Source organism: Gopherus evgoodei, chromosome 4 (assembly GCF_007399415.2).
Source record: "Gopherus evgoodei ecotype Sinaloan lineage chromosome 4, rGopEvg1_v1.p, whole genome shotgun sequence".
In the NCBI taxonomy this organism is placed as follows: Eukaryota; Metazoa; Chordata; order Testudines; family Testudinidae; genus Gopherus; species Gopherus evgoodei.
In genome coordinates this window covers 143,421,458-143,440,529 of record NC_044325.1, presented here as the reverse complement: position 1 = coordinate 143,440,529, position 19,072 = coordinate 143,421,458, and the positions used below count along the sequence as shown (strand labels likewise).

At 42.1% G+C, this 19,072-nt stretch overlaps 1 protein-coding gene across 4 annotated transcripts in view; it reads right to left on the bottom strand.

Annotated features, from left to right (window-relative positions):
- Window positions 1–3,711: 3,711 nt before the first annotated feature.
- Window positions 3,712–19,072, bottom strand: part of SRGAP2 (SLIT-ROBO Rho GTPase activating protein 2) — a 255,349-nt gene continuing 239,988 nt past the window's right edge. For all 4 annotated transcript variants that reach the window (XM_030561620.1, XM_030561619.1, XM_030561621.1 and 1 more), the window contains 4 exons: window positions 17,968–18,148; window positions 16,351–16,497; window positions 12,554–12,881; window positions 3,712–9,237 (listed from right to left, as the gene is read on the bottom strand). In XM_030561620.1, the coding sequence (XP_030417480.1) occupies window positions 8,854–9,237; window positions 12,554–12,881; window positions 16,351–16,497; window positions 17,968–18,148 (1,040 nt within the window). In that variant the 3' untranslated portion in view covers window positions 3,712–8,853. The remainder of the gene's footprint in view (window positions 9,238–12,553; window positions 12,882–16,350; window positions 16,498–17,967; window positions 18,149–19,072) is intronic.

Genomic DNA, 19,072 nt, shown 5'->3' with positions numbered 1-19,072 from the left:
ACCCGCTGGGGTATATAGAGCCCTGCACAAACGACTATGAAAAATAAATTATAATGTAAAATTAAGAACCCACTTAAAATAAGCAGAGACAAAACACTCCCTTATGCTCCTTTTGCAGCCCCTCCCTGCTGTGAGTGTCCTGCTGACCTTCTTGCCTCATTCCAGTTAAGTCAATAAGGAAAAAAACAGCCACAGGAAGAGCTTTTGAAAACTGCCAGTGCAGGGCCAGGACACTAGACTATCACTACATACAGCAGAGCTTTCTAGTGGGCTGGATGCAAAACCCACTGAAGTCAACAGATTTCCTGATAAAGTCAATGGGTTTTTGGTTACATTGCTACTGAAATGGACCAGAAAGCTCTGACTTGCTCCAGTGACTTTCACTCTTCGCAGTCAAGCTTCACCGTGCTTGTAATCAAGCTCCACTCCACAGTGATTAGTTTCCATTGTGCTTAACACCTTGGAATGCTGCAGTTGGAAGGGTGAGAAGAGAAGCTACCAATTACTTGGGTGGTTCTATGGAGTGAAGAAAGGGGGGCAGGAAGGGAACCTGGCTCCCACTCTTACCCACAGCTTCTCCCCTCACTGGGAGAGGAGCTAGCCCACTCTTGCAGTGGGAAGTGGAGCTGATCTTTCTACAACTGTTCCCACTGGAATGACGACCTTCTAAAGGAACCCTATGCTGCTGGCACCTCCTGCAACTGCAGTTGATGAAAACAGACTATACTCCTAGATAGAAGGAAGGATGGGGAAGGAAGAGGGATTTTCTTTGCTTAGACCCCCTATAAGTATAGCACAACTCTACTTGCAGGCCTAGATATTGAAGTGCTCAGCACCCACACCTGCGGCCAGATATCCAGAAAAGCTCACTCCCATTTAGACAGCTGAACAGGGGCGAGATTTTCTCAAGGGCTCAGCATACAGTGGCTCTTGGTGTCATACTGCCGAGTGGTTTTGTAAATCTGACAGAGCAACCGAAGTGCACCCCACATACTCAGCAATCTTGAAATATCTGGCCATTTATTCTTGGTGCCTAAGTAGGAACCAAGATCTTTTGGAAATCTGGCCCCTGGTGACATATTTCTAGTTAAATGAAGCCGTGTTGGAGTTCAAGGTTGTATAGATCAAGATTAAGAACAGGCTACAACTATATAGGTCCATAATGTGAGTAACAGAACAGGAACTGGGAGGTGGCTCCTAACAGGACACAAGTGTCTCTTGGAAATGTACAGAACTGCAAAGCTGACTGCCTCTGGGACTTTGCCAGGAGCCTGAAGGTCACGCATTGTTTGCATAATCATTTGCAATCACCACTCTGCCCTGAAATATTTGCCTCTATGTGACAGATGAACAGGAAGGGTTCAGTGGCATTCACCAGCAATTTGAAGGACAAATCCTGATTGCATTAAAATCCCTGAGACCAGAATTTGATGGTTAATCACTTTTGCCCTATAACATGGAAAAAAGGCATCCACAAACTGCACCACTGACTGCTGCTGGTCTGCAATGCAAGTAACCACCAGCCCATACTGCACACATCAAAACAGCAGGCCTATGCACAAGCAGCATGGGAGATCTTACAGGAATCAAATGCCTCTATGCAGACAGTAGAAATAGCAGCACTGTATTCCTGCCCTCCCTGTGCCCCCACAGTAATGTCTTCCAGGCATTTGCTCTCCTGTCCGTTCCTGTCGAGTGAGGACGCTGACAGCAATATCACTGCAGGATTCTTGTAGCAAGAAGCATAATCCACAGACATGCACAAAGCATTCCCAACACTCCTAGAGACTTTCCTCTTCTAGACAGCCATCTGCCTCATGCAGAAAGGCTGCCACACGCATCAATTCCTTCCCAGTTGGCTGGACTAGGAACTGAATCACAGCTACACTGAAGACCGATGCCTACAGTCAGCGGCTTGCCGAGCATAGATTTATTGCTGCCCACGTTGAGACGTGGTTCACACACAGCTGGTCAGTGGACTAGATAGCACCAAATTCAATAGCTCCTCAAGATAGGGCTTGTCTACATCAGAAAGTTGCAGCGCTGGTGAGGGAGTTTCAGCGCTGCAACTTAGGAGGTGTACACATCTGCAGGGCACCACCAGCGCTGCAACTCCCTGTTTGCAGCGCTGGCCGTACTCCCGTTTTGTCTCGGGTGTAGAGGATCCAGCGCTGGTGATCCAGCGCTGGTAATCAAGTATAGACACTTACCAGCGCTTTTCTTGACCTCCGTGGAATAAGCAGGTATCCCAGCATACCTGAGGAAGCCTCTGGTAATCAAGCTGGTCTCCTTTCCCGGTTTGCTCTCTCGTTCCCCGAACCCCGAGCAAGCAGGTCTCCTTCCCTGTGGTTTGCAGGGTGGTTCGGGGAACGCGAGAGCAAACCGCGGCGAAGCTGGTCTCCTTTCCCGGTTTGCTCTCGCGTTCCCCGAACCCCCCTTGAAGCCGCCCAACAGCGCTGCAGTGTGGCCACATCTAACACCACTTGCAGCACTGGTTGCTGTAAGTGTGGCCACTCTGCAGCGCTGGCCCTATACAGCTGTACTAATACAGCTGTAACAACCAGCGCTGCAAAATTTTAGATGTAGACATGGCCATAGTGTGTTAAAGCGTAATTCAGATTCCACTCCAGAGAAGGATGTTCTCTGCTAGTGCATACGTATGGAGGGAGGACTGGACAAGAGCATGCTTATCTATGAGCATCTTATAATGGGTGCAAAGGAGAAAAGACCACAGGCTGCATTCTGATGCTTCCAGCTGCATTTGTGAGGCAATGGGATCCAATGGATAGAGCCCTGAACTGGGAACAACAATTTTGGGCTCTGCAACGATTTCTGCTTATCACTTTGGGCAAGTCATTCCATCTGCCTGTGCTTCATATTACCCAACTGCAAAAATGTGGATGGTGCTGCTTACTCACTCTGGTGAAGCACTCTGAGATATATGGATGGGAAGAATTCCTAAGGAAGTGAACTTTCCTCAGCTACTTCATTTCGCCAGTCGTCTCTTAAACTCATAGACTCATAGGTCAGAAGGGACCAATCTAAACTGATTTTGAATCTAACGAAAATTCCAAATCTTCTAGAAGTCAACACAGCACTCCTGGCTGGCCTCACCTAGAGTGACCAGACAGCAAGTGTGAAAAATCAGGATGGGGGTGGGGGGGTAATAGGAGCCTATACAAGAAAAAGACCCCAAAATCAGGACTGTCGCTATAAAATCGGGACATCTGGTCACCCTAGCCTCACCCCACATGGTCTCATCCTTGCCAGCAGTCTCTCTGTCTCATACGCACACCCATCATTTATTGTCTGTAGGTCAGCTTTTCCACCATACCCAAAACATTTATTTCTCCAAAACTATTGCTAATAACGACGAATACATTGTTTCCTCCGGTACGGCTTTACCAATTCCAACACATGTACTCCTCTAATACTGTACAAGACTGTACCAAAGGAAAAAAAGAAGATGTACCTGCATATTGTACATAGTTGTATATATAAAGTACAATTTTACACATTTTTTTCAAAAGTAAATATGTACACCATATATATATTGGTGTAGAAGACATGAAACAATGGAAATTGCATTAACAAGAACATTTCATCCCAACCCATTAAACAGCGGCTGTTAATAAAAACAAAAAGAACAATGCACTGTACGAACCCTAGCCCACCTTTGAGAGATTAGGAATTTTTTTCTTTTTTTCTTTTTTTAAAGATTGCTGGATTGCAGTCAAACTTTCTTACATACAATAGAATCACACCACCACTGCTATTGTTTAAATTTGAGAGTTTCATCCATTGCTCTATTTTGGCTACATTTCTCATAGCTGGTCTTTTAGAGAACCTGTTGATTACTAGTACTGCTCCAGCAGTTTGGCACACTCCAAGCCCAGGTCCAGGGAACTCAGTTTATGCAGATTATAGCACTCTGCCTCTAGAGAAAGGCTGGTGAAGTTCACTTATTACAGTGCTGCTAAAATAAAGGGTCTGTCTAATTTCCACTGCAAACTGCTGAATGTTTACCCTGCATTGAGACTTGGACTATCAAGTATTTGCACAGAAGGGACTCTTCCTCTTGTTCATCCATTTCTGGAAAAACCTGGAAATCCATTTGCCCCGAACCATGTTACTGGAGGTACAGCATGAGAAACTCTAATTTTTCCAGTTTTTAAATGGCTGCTTTGGCTCCCCCTAGATCAACTGAAATGCAATCTTAGATCGAAGCTTGGAAAAAATCCATTCATCCCCTTTTTGGCATTTGTAGGTGAACAGGCTGAGGTGAATGTTTGAAAAGCGGCTACAGCACACCCAGTAATTTGTGCGTTACACAGCAGACTGATTATAGTGGCTCCCTTGAGCCCTTGTGTGGGCACAAGCGGGGGGGGTCAAGTATATCATTTCCCAGTACAGGTGGTTGCACATAGAAAGAGGTGATGTGGGAAGGAAAATACCTTGCGAGATGATCTGTCAGGCTGAAACCGAAGTGCAATTACACCCACCACCAAGTGCTTATTGCCGCCTCTTGCCCAGACGTAGGAAACATTCAGCACAGAATGAGCTTTAAATCCTAACATTAAAGAATCGTTTACTTTTGTGAAGTCCTCTCTCTCACTGGTTCACTAAAGACACCCATGAGTTACCTGTCCCCATGTATGTAGCATTAGTTATCAGGAATGTCCAGTCAATGCCAGATGATTTCACAGAAAGGTTTTTTAAAAAGAACCAAAACATTGTTACAACTAGTTTCTGTTCTGAATGCTCCCTGCAGCCTGTTTCTGGGTTTTTATTTTCATTTTAGCTTCACAGTTTTCCTAACTGGTGGCATATGGCCCAAAGACGACATATTTGTGTTTTGGAACAAGTCCCTATGGCATCAGGACTCGATCTTACTGAGTCCTGAGTCCATAAGACCCCAATCCAACAAATCAACAAGCACATTCTCAACTTCAGAGAGACTATTCACATGCTTAAAGTTAAGCACATGCTTATTGGTTTGCTAGACTGGGACCAGACTACTCACCATTTGCCGAGACCTATTGAACAAATTGTTTAAATAGATATTTACCCATGCTTTATTAGAGCATTAGACCCTCCTGGGGAAATAATCTGCCTTAAAAAAAGCCACAATGTATGTTTCATTAATTGACAGAGCCAGTTCAGTCTATCAGGTAGACACATGTATACAGAATTTGTACTGAGCTTGCTATAGGGAAGCATACTTGTGCCGAAAAGTTCAAGAGAGCGCTCTCACACACAACCCTGTGTCCCAAAGTCCACTCCATGTTCAATTAAGTGTTGAAGTTCTGACCAACACGCAAAAAAAACCAGAATGAAGACTAAAACTCCAACTTTAAACCATCCCTTTGTCCAATACTGCAGGGTTCTCCCTGATGTGGGGAATGTATCTTAGTGATAAATTTACCCAATACCGAGGTACAAGATGGGGAGGCTCAAGGGATAGAATTTCCTGCCTGAACTCTTAGGTGCTATGATTTTCTGAGTTTGTCAGAACTTTGTAATCTGAACACAGAAATGTGCAAGAACACTTACACTAAAAGAGAACATATGAGGTATTCTTCACAGGAAGCCCGAAGACACTCTCCTTTTAAACAGGCATCAAAATATATTCAGGAGAATTCTTGCACTGTCACAGTGTACTATAATTATCTAATGGTTTTCGTTGCAATCAAACATCCAGTACAGATAAAGTGAAAATTTTTTCGTCATGTCGTTTTGAGAGAGACACTAATTTTAGAGCTCGCATTACCACAGAGAGGAGGAAATTTAGCAATCACTAAAGCACAACGCCCAACAGGGGATGGGAAAAATACAAGGTTGGTGCTGCAGAAACTATTGACCAATCACCTAAAACTGTATTTTATTTTCAAAAGTTCTCCATTGGATTATTCGAATCCATCATTTGATAAGTGACAGACTTATGTTCTTACAGAGTATTGCCAAGCAGACATACATTATTCCAGTTATCAAAGCTTCTTTTCTTTAAAGGGATATACCATTAATCTGACACACACATAACTGCATCTCTCTGGGAGATCAAATATTTCTTCTGACTATGAAACAACGTATAAACCTTCCCATCCGCCACACTGTGTCCTGTTTCTCCATGTCATGTTGATCTCTTCAGTAGGCTGCCCAGTGGGCACAGTCTTTTCCAGTTTTCCCTCTCCCAACAAATGCTAGTAACACTTTCTGGCAAACCATCCTCCTGCCCCACAGAGTTCACAGCATGAAGTAGATGAGTCACAAGTGGCTTTTCTGTATGTTTCGTGCAGACAACATGGAAGAGAAAAGATGCCCTTCAGACTGCCACGTTGCTAGGTGTATGTTTTCAGTGCAAGTCACAGTGCACACCGAAATTCCAGTTGATTTGCACAGGATATTGTTTATTCTTGTAAGTTCTTATTCCTCTTGTCAGTAGGATCTTCCCAGTGTTGTGGTCACTAGAAATAGGCATAGTAATTCCATACATAGACAACGGCTGTTATAGTAACCTGAAGTGTTGGGGGTTTTTAAATCTTATTTCCACTCATTTTGTGAGCTTTGAAGACATGAAATCTTGTCGTAAGATGCCTTGTATGGCTGGATGTCATCCCTTGGAAACATGAATGCAAAGCATAAGATAAACTAAAAAAAATGAGGCATTGCAAAGAATGAGTGAAAGTGAATTTACAAAGAGATCCTGCTCTGTTCATTTCCTGCGTAATGACATGCATTCCTTTTGGCCAGTCATGATCCCCCAAAAATAAAATATTTCCCACAAAGCTTTGCCTGAGTGAAAAATAAATCATTAGTTGCTTTTTAAAATTATTAGTTTACAAAAAGAGAGATTTAGATTCCTTGGTGCTAGGAGTCCGTCTGAACCTGAGAGCAACCGAGCGGGTCACACAGGTTGGGTTTCATTCCCTTTGATATGGACAGGTTAAGATCTGACAGAAGCAACACACACAGTGCAGTGTTTCCAAAAGATAAGGGTTGTTAAATGTTAATTAAGGAAATAAACAATTAAAATTGTCCCAATAAATCTTTTTCAGGAGTTTTCTCCTGTAGTCCATGAACTTCTCATGTCTCCATAATTTAGGGCACAGAGAAAATCAGTCCTTTTTACACAAGCATTAATACAAAAAAATCTTCTCTTTCAAAGAAATTGAAGAACAGTGTCTATGCAAGTAACCTCCTTTAAAAGGAATGAGAAGTGGAAGTTTAAGGCCAGCTTGTCCTTAGAGATGCAACATATCTGTTTTTATTACAATGCTCATTAAAAACCACAATCTGCATTAAACCATGAAGTTAAGGTGTGATTCAGGCCCACAAAAATCAAAGGACACTCAACTAGAGTCGGGAGGAGTTCCCTTTCTTATGTTGTTCTTGCTTGAGTAACTACAATGAGAACATAAATGGTAGGACTGTTCAAACTCCAGCAATATTTGGGCATGATTGGCAAAGTAAGGATGGAAAGTCAGTTGCAAGATCCCTTGGTCTAGCGGGGCTGAGAGACTCATTAGTGTAACACAGCATGTGCCTCTCTTTTTGCCTTTTTTCCACCCTTCATTAAATATATGGCAGCATTCTGGAAAATATATTGCCATGAAAGTACAGAGAAGTCTGCTAACAGCTGAAGCAGTCACAGTCTGTCATACACACATATACTAAGAAGTCACTAATTTGTCAGCAGAATCCCTTGGAGGCATGATGATTTATTATAGAAATATGTATTTAAGCAATTTAGGAGCTGGACACTGTAGTGCCAATCACCCATAGAGCATGTTCCCACCTTTCTCCTTACGCTGGGGTCCTCCACAATAGTTCATAGTGGTAACAGCCATAGAACAAAGTCTTTACAAATCAAAAACAGGGCCAAGCTGCAAAGAGTTTCAGAATCAAGTTTTAGGGATGTTCAGAAGTGGGGTTTCGGTTTGAGCCCATCTCAACTTATGTTCAAGTTAGGAAATGCCACTCCAGTGAGAGAACAGCAGCTGGTTTTCAGAAGGTAATTCGTTTTTACGTTCCACCTTCCAAGTTCCCACTGAACAGCACACACTACATTGTCTAACACCCTGAAAGTTTCATTTTAAAAGAAAAAAAGCTGCTTTTAAATCTGGGAGCACCAAAACAATTGCACGGTGGACACACTCAGCAATTCTATTTTTTTCTCTCCTAAAACTCAGAAACAGATTTGCTTTATTTAAATCTGCACCAACACACAACACGGAACTCATGTTCCAAAGCTGAGAATTTGTCATGACAAGTTTCAATCAAGGGGAGCTTGACATGGCTAAGAGCTAAGACTGCTGAAAGAGAGAGGATGTAATGGAAATCGAGACAGACCCTTAACAGCAGCGGCACCAGCAGGAAATGTAATAATGCACAAGAATCAGGCATGTCCAAGCTCCACATAACAAATGGTACCAAAACATGCAGTAGACTAAAATCTATTGGATTGTTTCCCTGTGGCAAATATTTAAGTCATTACACCAGTATCCAAAACATGGCACCACTGAGTACTTCTCTCAGTGGCCAAACATGAACAAGGCGTCAACTATAAACTGAGAACCAATTCATCAGTCCTTTGTGTTGGCCTCACCACTTTCACAGTGACCTGATGTTCAATTTTGTGTCTGTATTTCATAAGCAAGGTATGCTGATGTGGTGTGCATGTGGCAAGGCTTAACTATCCATGCCTTCACTCCCAGGGAGTGCTCCTGCCAGTAACAACTTACAAACTAACCTTCAGCAGAAGTCCAAAACTAGTTAAATAGGAATTTTCACATGTCTTTAATATAGCCCCCTCAATTGAAACAACAAAATTATATCCACAGTGGGGCTTCTAGTTCAGACAGTACAGGACTTGTCAGTAGGCTGTTGAGATGCAGAAGAAGCAACACCAGGGCTTGTGGCATTTGTTTTGGGGAAAACAGCAGGCTTCGGCCTCGTTGCTGGAGGTTTAACCTGGGCAGCCATTTTGACTGACTTCACTGGCCTGAAGGCGCATGGGATGTCACCAGCAGTGCTGGCGCTCCGCTGGAATGCTGGTTCGGAGTCCTTAAGAATCTGAGTATGCAGAGGGCTGGAAGGTTCTGAGGTGGGTGCCACAACAGGGGAGGTTTTCAAAGGCTCCAGGGTGTCGAGGACAACGTCTGGTGTGTGCTTTACGCTGCTTTGCCTTTCCAACTCCCGCAGTTCATTCAGAGCAGTGTTCATGGTAGTTTCAATATCCTGCAAAGATTTAAAAAAAGACTGAAATGATTGCAGGGGCCAGGTACACCTAAACAAGCACACAGTTCTGTAGGAGTCAATTTCAGAGAGAGTTCATTTTTCTTCAGCTCCAGGGGTCAGCAATCATCGGCAGCTAAGGGTTAATAGGATCTTAATTACCATAAAGCAAAACCAGTGTTAGACTGTACATGCTAGAGCTATTGACTGTATTTAGCTGCACATACAGAAATCACTTAGTGATACAACATTAACCAGCAGTAGGGAACAAACTAATCAAGAATTTTTTTTTTAAGGCTAGTTTTATGCTTTGTTATTCCTGAATTCTCTTATGTTTTCACCAGGACATCAAAGACACAAATAAAATCCCTCCTGGGCTGAACTACAGAGGAAAAAAAACCTGCAGTTTTAATTGAGAGGGGATCTATTCTTGTCTTTCTTTTCTTGATAAACAAAAGGATAATCCTCCAAAATGATATTGTGGAGAGTAACTCCTTGAAAGGATGAAATCATGCTGTTCACTGCTTCCTACATCCTTTAAGGGTGATAACATCCCAGGACGCTGGAGTTTGCATGGATTACCTATCCATCTCATTGAAATCTGCACATATGCAAGCACTGGTATCCCTCATGAAGACATCACACTGGACCTGTAAATCGTATTGAGCTTTTAAAATCCATTAAAGTTACTGGAGACGTATGTAAAAAAGAAGTTGTTAGCATTTCCCTTCCAGCTTACAGAATACTCTAGGTATTAAATGAGGAGGTACAAAGAACTTCATGAGACCAATAACAAATGTTAAGTCAGTGGGTTTTAGTCTCAGCTATATTGAGACGTACCAGTTTGCTAAGACCTCAGCTATGGGTTGGAGTCCATTGAGTCTACTGTCCATGAAAAGAATTCATATTAGAGTGCAATGGTTTAGCTTTTCCATGACTCAGTTTAGCTACAACTTTTTAGCTTCCTTGGAAACTTTGTTAGGTGTAGCGGGAGGTAAAATCAGTCAAGAAGTGGTAGAGGGAACCAGAGACAGAGGCTTGACATCTCCTACCATATACCAAGACCAAAGAGGTTTTAAGAAACACACAACTATGAAAGATATGTAAAAATGTAAGATGATTATTAGTGTCTGAACTGACATATGACACAAAAGGGAGCACTCACTTAATGCAGCCTATTTAAAAAAAACAAACTTGCTTCCACTGGAGAATTATGAATTACTGGACTTTATATTCTGGCAAGAAGAGACTTAAGAGAAAAACTAAGTGAGAGTTTAATTGAAAGATAAAGATTGATTTATGTCAACCAAACCACGAGAAAAAAATGTCAAGACAATGAGACCTGTACATTACCGTCTCACAGAACAGAGCAGGCTAAAGATACTACAAGAGCAAAATATAGCCTTCCCTTCCTCCTCCCCCACCCCCAAACCCCCCCCCCCCCCCAAAAAAAAACCCCAACAGAGGATGTAACAGATATTCACTTAGAATCTGGGCAAAAGGCCCATATTTACATTACAATAACCTGATATCAAGTATAAAATATCTACCACCACTGATTTGCCTGTAAAAAGGTGTTTTATTCATTTTCACCTATCCACTCCTTTTGGGGTGCTTTTGAAATCATGTCACTTTTGGTTCCAGAAGACTGTAGAAACTGGCCTTCTTGCGTATCTCAGACTTGACTTTGTAATCTGAGAGCCAAGTGTTCCTTAGCTTTAGATAGATCCACCACACACTGAAAACAGCTGGCAAGGGCAAGCATATATAGCAACAGTCTGAAATGGGGGAAAGGGGAGATCCTCCAGTGATTAGGAGGAAGTCAGCTAGAGCCTGTAATACCTACCCATTTATCTGCATTGGTAGCTCTCACCCCTTGCAATCTAAGTTTTACTTCAAGCATCTGGGTGTTTTAGATCTGTTTTGTGACGTGTTCTGGCACTGGTCAGTTCTGGACAGTGCAAACTGAGATTTCATTGTGAATTTCTGATTGTTTTTTCTATTGACATAGGTCATTACTGTAATGGTCCATGGTCCCAAAGCAGCAAGAGATGGAGAGATTTTGTGCACAGAGATGAGCATTTTATGAGAAGTGTTCATGTCAAAAGGTAAGAGGGAGAGAGATTCAAAATAGTAAGGGTTTTAAAGATGAACTAATAACAAAGCCCCTTTTCCGTGTATGCTGAGTTGGTCTAAAAAGTAGAACACCATCTCTGCAGCGTTAAAGAACAGCTGTGTACACACTGGTTAGACACCCGACCACATTCCTTGAACACCTGTCCAAAGAAATCAAAACTTCAAGACTATTTTATATGAAGGTGGCTTTTCATCACACATTGAAACGTACAAGTACCAGAATACAGTGCTATGAAAATAGAAGAATGGGGCAAGACTGCTTTTATTTTGATTATACTACTGCATACCTCACACATCTAACTACAGTCAAACAAGCTTGCTCAACTCGTGAAAGGATTTAAAATTGACACTTAATACCCTGATTTTCTCATGCCCTGGAGTTTGGATTATTTAATATTTTGCAGACAGCTTGGGAATCAGAGTATAGTTTTTGGTGATGGACACACCCGAACCTTTGAAACCATGAATATAAATAATAAATATGCAGAAGTTTCTATTTAGTAAAGGATTCATCCATTTATCTTGACTCATGGGAGTAGTCTCACTGACTTACCCAATGTATGTTCACAGGATTAGATTCTAGCCACGCAGAGGGTTAATATTTCATTAATCCAACGCAAAGGATGCAAGTTGTAAAACTAAGCCACAGTTTGAATTTGAAACATTTGATTGTAAAAAGCAGCCAAAGAGACAGGTATTATCACAAATTCTTGCTTCCTTGCCCCACCAATCAAACATCCTACAACCCATGTCTCAGCTACAGAGACAGTAAGAAAAGCTACATGATGGGTCAAAAACTCAGAAAGCCAAATTTTGAATTGTGCGTATCTGTGACCTCCCCAGTGCTTTGTATTGCTGCACAAGCCCAGTGCATCTGTTGTGCAGTAACCGCTGTGAGAAATTTAGGGAAATAACTAGGTGGGTGGATACACACATTGCTTATGCAGAGTGAGTGAGTGACAAATACAGGGAATTCAGCATCTGTCTATGAACCCTTGAAGTGCTTACAAGTGCCAAGGATTGGAACACACAATCCTCTCCCCAAGCCTGAAGGATAGAGGGACCACACTAAGGAGCGGTTTACTCAGGATGAGTTGGGTGAAGTTTAAAAGCATGACACTCTTCCCTTACAAATACAAAGGGACACTTTACTGAACCCTTTATGCCAAGCAATCCCCTTTACCTGCACAATGACCTCTGGATCCATGGGCCGATGGTTATTGAAACTCTTTGACCTGCCTGCAGTCACAGTTTTACGGATCTGTGGGCTGTCTATCCTGTTCTTCAGAGACGAGTGCCGGCTGATAGAATTGAGGCTGCCGTGGCCGCTGCTGGAGCATTTATCTGGTACCTCCTTGGGGAGACTCGGGCTCATAATGGGCTGAGATGAGGGTCTAGAGCTAGCTGTGGCTCCTGGGGAGGCTGGTTCTACCAGTGAACTAGCCAGTCCGTGGCTGTCGCTTTGACGGAACGCTCTTCTGATGCTGCCTGACTCTGGTCTCTTTCTTTGCCTTCCAACACAGAAGCAAAACAAGTCAGTACAAGCAGGTGTCGGGGATGGGCCATACCTCAATATAGATGTCCTAAGACAACACAGAGGACAATGGAAAAAGATCTAAAGGTGGACTGGTTGTCATTATCACTCACAAAAATCACTATCACAACACTTGCCATTAAAACAAAAGACTGAATGGAGAATACATTTAACATGGTGCGACCCATGGTCAAAGGGTTAACCATCCTGCAGATAAACGACCCAAATTCAACCCTTACAGACATTTTGGTAGATATATATTGTTAGATGTTAACAATGTAATCAAACAGTTCCTGTCTATGCTGTATTCTGTTAATTCAGAGATCGAAAGGATCTCTTAACATTTAAATGAACTGTAAACATAGTGATTCATCTCTTTGAAGTGTACAGCAAATCACCTGCGAATGGTGGAAAAACAGGCAGCTGCCTTATGTTAATCCATGTAACTATATACCCATGATGATTAGGAAACAGGTCTACTTCAAAGTCTCCATGATGGCCTATTGTTCACCAAAGGACTCCGACCTTTCAAGAGAAGGCCTGGAACTGTATAAAAACCCCTTGAGTCCTGATCCTTTTTATCTCAGATCTGCTTGATGCTTCATACAGGGGAAGCTTAAATCCTAAGGCTGAGATCTCCAGACCTGTCTGGATCATCCTGAATATGATCATTGGATTATAACCTATGGACTATATCTGAAAGAACTCTGCAACTACAAAACTTACCATCCCTACTATGAATTTCATCTCAGAAACTATACTCATGTCTGTATGTATACTGACTTTAACCAATATTCACACACTCCTTTTTAAATAAATTTTAGTTTAGTTAATAAGGATTGGCTGTAAGCATATATTTGGGTAAGATCTGAAATATTAATTAACCTGGGAGGTAATGCATCTGATCCTTTGGGATTGGTAGAACTTTTGTATATGATGAGTAAGATTTTCAGTAATCCTCACCATATGACTTGGGTGTCTGGGTGGATGCCTAAGACTGGGTTACTTTAAGGGAAAAGGTAACTGTGTTGTGGCTTCTGGGTAACCACTGAGGTATTATAGAAGCTGTTTCATGCTGGTCTGGTAAATCTAAGTACTGGAATATCCATCAGCTTTGTGGATTGTCTGCCTCATCCTTTGCAGTTCACCTGAACTGAAGTAACTCCAGCGTGGCTCCTCGTCACACATGGTTATGAAACAAAGATTTTGTACTTTTAACTAAAATAATTCTGTGTCTTCAGCTAGTCTGACGGCCTGTTTTCATGATATTGGAACAGCAGAGCTTCTATTTTTGGCTGAGGGGCCGGGTAGCCAATAAGATATTTACAGCTATACAGGTATGGCTGGTGACCTGCAGTATGGCTAAGCTAATAATAGTCATTTCCTGTTTATAGCCAATGTATCTTCTCTATACTGAACAAGACCATGGTGGTATAATTATATAATGCTACAAGTTTATAGGGTGCTGTGAAATAGGTTAACTGGTAAAAACATCTCCACCCAGTCTGAAAGCATGACTCCAAGCAAATGAAGTATGATCATTGTAGCAGGAATGTGTCATGCAACAGAGAGGAACCCGTTGCATCCTTTAAAGAGGATTAATTTATGTATAGCACAGGCCCTGTGAGTAACTGCTAGAAAGTTCTAGTTTCAGCTGAAATTTGGCATCAGAAAAATAATTCAGTGGGTGGCACAATTGCTACAGTGAAGCCATCTGATCTATTTTGTCCAGATCTGCACAGTTCAGAATATTCATTTCTAAAGAAAACACAATGAGTATTATGCTGCTAAATATCACACCTTCCCTGGTAAAAGGAAAACATGAACTAAGCCTAACCAAGCCCTAGGAGCTCTCCCCTTTGGTGCAGTATCCGTAACAGATGGTGAGCCTCCAGAACAGATCTGATTATACAAATCTTTCCATAACTGGTAGTGTTCTGTACTTTAATGGCTCATAGAACATGCCAGACCCTAAGGTGGTGCACAGTGATATAGCTTCAATGATATCAACAAAGCTGGATTAACTCACATTAGCTGAGGATCTGGCCCATTATTTAATATGAACAATGGCAAACATAAAATTATGATTTTCTATCTATGCCCTAGAATCCCTGTTAGACTAATTAAAGGTTGGTATTTTCATTCAGTTCTAGAATGTTACAATTATCAGTACTAGTAGCTTTAAGGCACAGATTTATTGCAGAGAAACATATTTCGGTAACACAGAATGCTATTTTATAATAATGGGAGAATCTGAAAGATCAAGGGGAGAACCCTGCCTTGAAAAAATAAATAAATATAAGAATTGAGACATTTCATCTCATTCCAGTTTCATTTTTCAGATTTTCATCAACTCGGCCTTAGGCTACTCTAACAATTTTTCATTGAATGGACAAAACTGGAAGTGAGGATAGTTGTTATTTCAGTAGCACCTTTGGGTAAAAAGTGTGAGATAAAGGAGAGATCATTATGGATGGCATTGAGGCACTTGGACAGAGGATTGTCTTTCATTAGTGCCAAATGTCTTTCGAGATACATTTAAAAAAAAGGGACACAATCCCTGTCCTAAAGAGAAAACAATCTAAAATTTAAAGAGATGGCACCAAATGATAAGAACAAGGGTTGGAATAGGAGAAAAGGAGTTACAAAAAAAGTCATGTGATGATGACTATGATCTTCTGGGTAGTATGGAACCATCTTCCTATATGATTGTCCGTGCCTCATACCATGGAGAACAGATCCTGTCTGGCGCTTTTATGGTCTAACATTTCACTTCTTGACTCCTTTTCCTGTTTACACAGTGTTGGAAGTGCCCCTAATTCTTCACCACTCCTTCTATTTGAAGGCATAGGTTCGTAGGACTTGAAGCTCTAATCCTTTTCTCTCTTCAAACTTCTCTTGACAGAGTCTTTCCATTGTATCCTCAGTCTTCCATGTCCTTTCCCTCTCATGCTTCCTTTGCTGGTCATTCTTCTCCTATCATCTCATGTGTGCTCTCCAGCCTATCATTAAGAGTCTCAAATTCATCTTTTCCTCCATGGGCTCTTTCTACCCTCTGCGTGCCTACTGATCTTCTCAGTATATTATTATTGTCTACTACCTTCATGCTCTAGAGAAACAAATAATCATCAGAAATGCAAGAATACCATCTTTGTGGCTCTCCTACATACACATAATAGTTGTTTAAATGTTAGTGTATGTACTATTGGATTTCAGATTTTTATCTTAGGGCAGGGGATGATGTGGAACTGAGGTGGGGGAACAGGTGACAGTGGGAGAAAGGAGGAGCTAGAGAGTGAGTGATGGGGTACAGATAGGTCTAGGGAGGAGGAAACAGAGAGGAAGTGGTACCACTTATTCCTATGCCTCTTACAAGAAAGACAAGTCCCACAACGCTCAGCACCAAGATTTCTGTACCAAGTAGAAAAACGCAAGATTGCTCTTACTTGTTGATGTTTGCAAGATAAATATCAGCGACGTGACCCCCACTTGGACAATTGGCACTGGCTCTGGCTGTCACTTTTTCTTCTGGTGGCTCAGAATTGATTTCTATTTCGGACTTGGGGCTGGATCTTTCAGAGGAACCATCCTCACTAAGGAGGAGGAGGAGGAGGGAAAGGAAACCACAAACAAAAACACAACCTTAAGTTTTCAGAAGATTCTGTTGTGCCCCCTCTGCCCCTTTATCATCACTACATTGTGAGGGACAAGTTTTGTTCTGAACTATGAAGTCAATTTTTGTGCCTATCTTTGAGAGCCCAGCTGTGCACTGGGATTCCTCAGGTGGGCAAATATTACTTTTAGAGGACAAAAGATGAACCCACTAGCTCAGCACAGGTGGAACCCAGCACATACATTAAGCCCCAGTGACTTCAATGGCATTGCTCCTGCAGGGAACAGATTGTGAGATCAGGACTACGTAATCCCAATATAGTGCAGGCCTGAGCATCACAATGTAGACCACTGAGTTTGAATTTTTTTTCTTGCTCAAATAAGATTTAACTGTACCCAAATCTTCCAGGCATTCAGCAACGCCCCCCACCCCGGATCGCTGTAGAGGTAATGTATGTGTAACCAATGATTTTAGTTTATTATTATCCATTTATTGTGTGATATGATTAATCAATATGTTATATTACATGTATTCATTGTATGTTAGAGTTAATTTGTAGGATTATAAAAGTGTAAGATCAGTATTTAGAGGAATCAAGTATACCAAGTATTAGACATGAGTAAGACAAGCTGAAACTCAAGAACCTGTAGGCTCAAGTCTGCAAGACTTTAGCTTAGCTATTTTAGGCCTTGGAAACAAGAAACGATGACATAAGTGACCGGAAAATAACCCAATGCACTAAGATTATGGGAAAAGAAGTACCAAGTGGTAATATTGTACAAAATTACCCAGAAGATGAATATTAGATGATAAAAATACTGTAAAGGCACATCTGTCTCCAACATGCATCTTAACCACAGGATACAGGTTGTGCGTCAATGCTACTGAGAATAAAGGGAACTTACACAGCCTACAGAAAATTAGGGTCCCTTAAGTATCCATGGGACACAGCCCAATAAGAGAAAAAAAAAGGGTCGACACTTTTATGGACATGCATAGAATGTAGGTATTGACATAAAAAAAAATCACATTATATAAAGGGGAGGTCCAGAAAGGGAAAATTGAGCTCCCTATGGGAGACTCTAGGAGGAACCATCCCTCTACTGATGATCGAGCCATGAGACCCATCAGACCCTAATACTGCTGTTAAAGATGTGAGTATATTTGTAACTTGCACATAGGTCTATATAGAATTTCTATATGCTTGAGTAATCACACCTTTAACTGTAACTTTAACAACACTTGTAAAATAGACTAAACCTTGTACTTGTGAATGTTTGTGTGGTCACTACCCTTGGTCTTTAGGTGTTCCTAGAGACTAACTCTAAAACAAGTAGCAGAGATGACTTTCATTCTGTTCAGCTTGAAACTGTAGCCACCAGAGCCGAACTCGCGGCGGTGCAATACCACATTACAGAATTCGTGTTAAATAAAATAAAAGGCTACATACGTGTCTTGAACAACAATGTACTGATGAGGGATAAGGCCGTCGATGCCATTGTGCCTTCCCTCCCACCAATCATCTGAGGCCCGCTGATACAGGAGGAGAGAAGCCCCTTTTTTAAAGGACAGCTCTCGTGCAGTTCGGCCAATGTAGTCAAACTTTGCTATTGCTTCTATCGGCTCACACTCTAAGAGAGAGAAAGAAAAAGACTATTTAATGAACACACACTGTTAGACAAGGATTCCCGAGTTTAAATCCCTCCCTTAAATCTTTCAGCGATGGACATCAGCTACAGAGCAACAGTTATGGGACATGATCATGTCACCTGGGATAAAGCATCACCTCACAATGATGGAGAAGGGGGGGCGGGGGCACAAGCATTCAGATTTTGGCATCCATCTCTTTAAGGCTACATCTACAATTGTGTGTAGACAACAGACCCCACCCGCCTCCCTAGCATGGATATAAATACACCTCTACTCTGATATAATGCTGTCCTCGGGAGCCAAAAAATCTTACTGCGTTATAGGTGAAACTGCGTTATATCGAACTTGATTTGATCTGCCGGAGTGCGCAGCCCCACCCCTCCAGAGCACTGCTTTACCGTGTTATATCCGAATTTGTGTTATATCGGGGTAGAGGTGTAGCACTGTAGATGGGGAGGCACTGCTTAAACTAGTAGAGCAGACAACAGAATCTCAGCGTACGTATCCTACATGGCTCTCTGCATGCTCAAGCAGTGCCTTCCCCATTTACACTGCTATGCTTAATCAGTGCACAGTCCCTGCTCCCTCCCCACTCCAGAGCCTTTCTGGGCCGCCTCCCTGTGCCAGAGCCTTTCCTCTTGGCAGTGAAAGGCTCCTGCAGCAGAGGGCAGATGGAGCCTTTCCCGGCTGCCTCCCACCAGAGCCTTTCACTGTGGTATGTAGCTACATGTACACTACATACAACCACCACAGTGGACAGTGCCAGCCGGTCAGAGGTCCTTGGATTGAGCTTTTCACGTCAACATTTTCTACCCTGAAATCTCTCCCTGCAGCAAAGAAGAACATGACAAGAAAAACCCACAACTCAACTCTAAGATCACCAAAAACAAGAAGCTCTCAGGGAC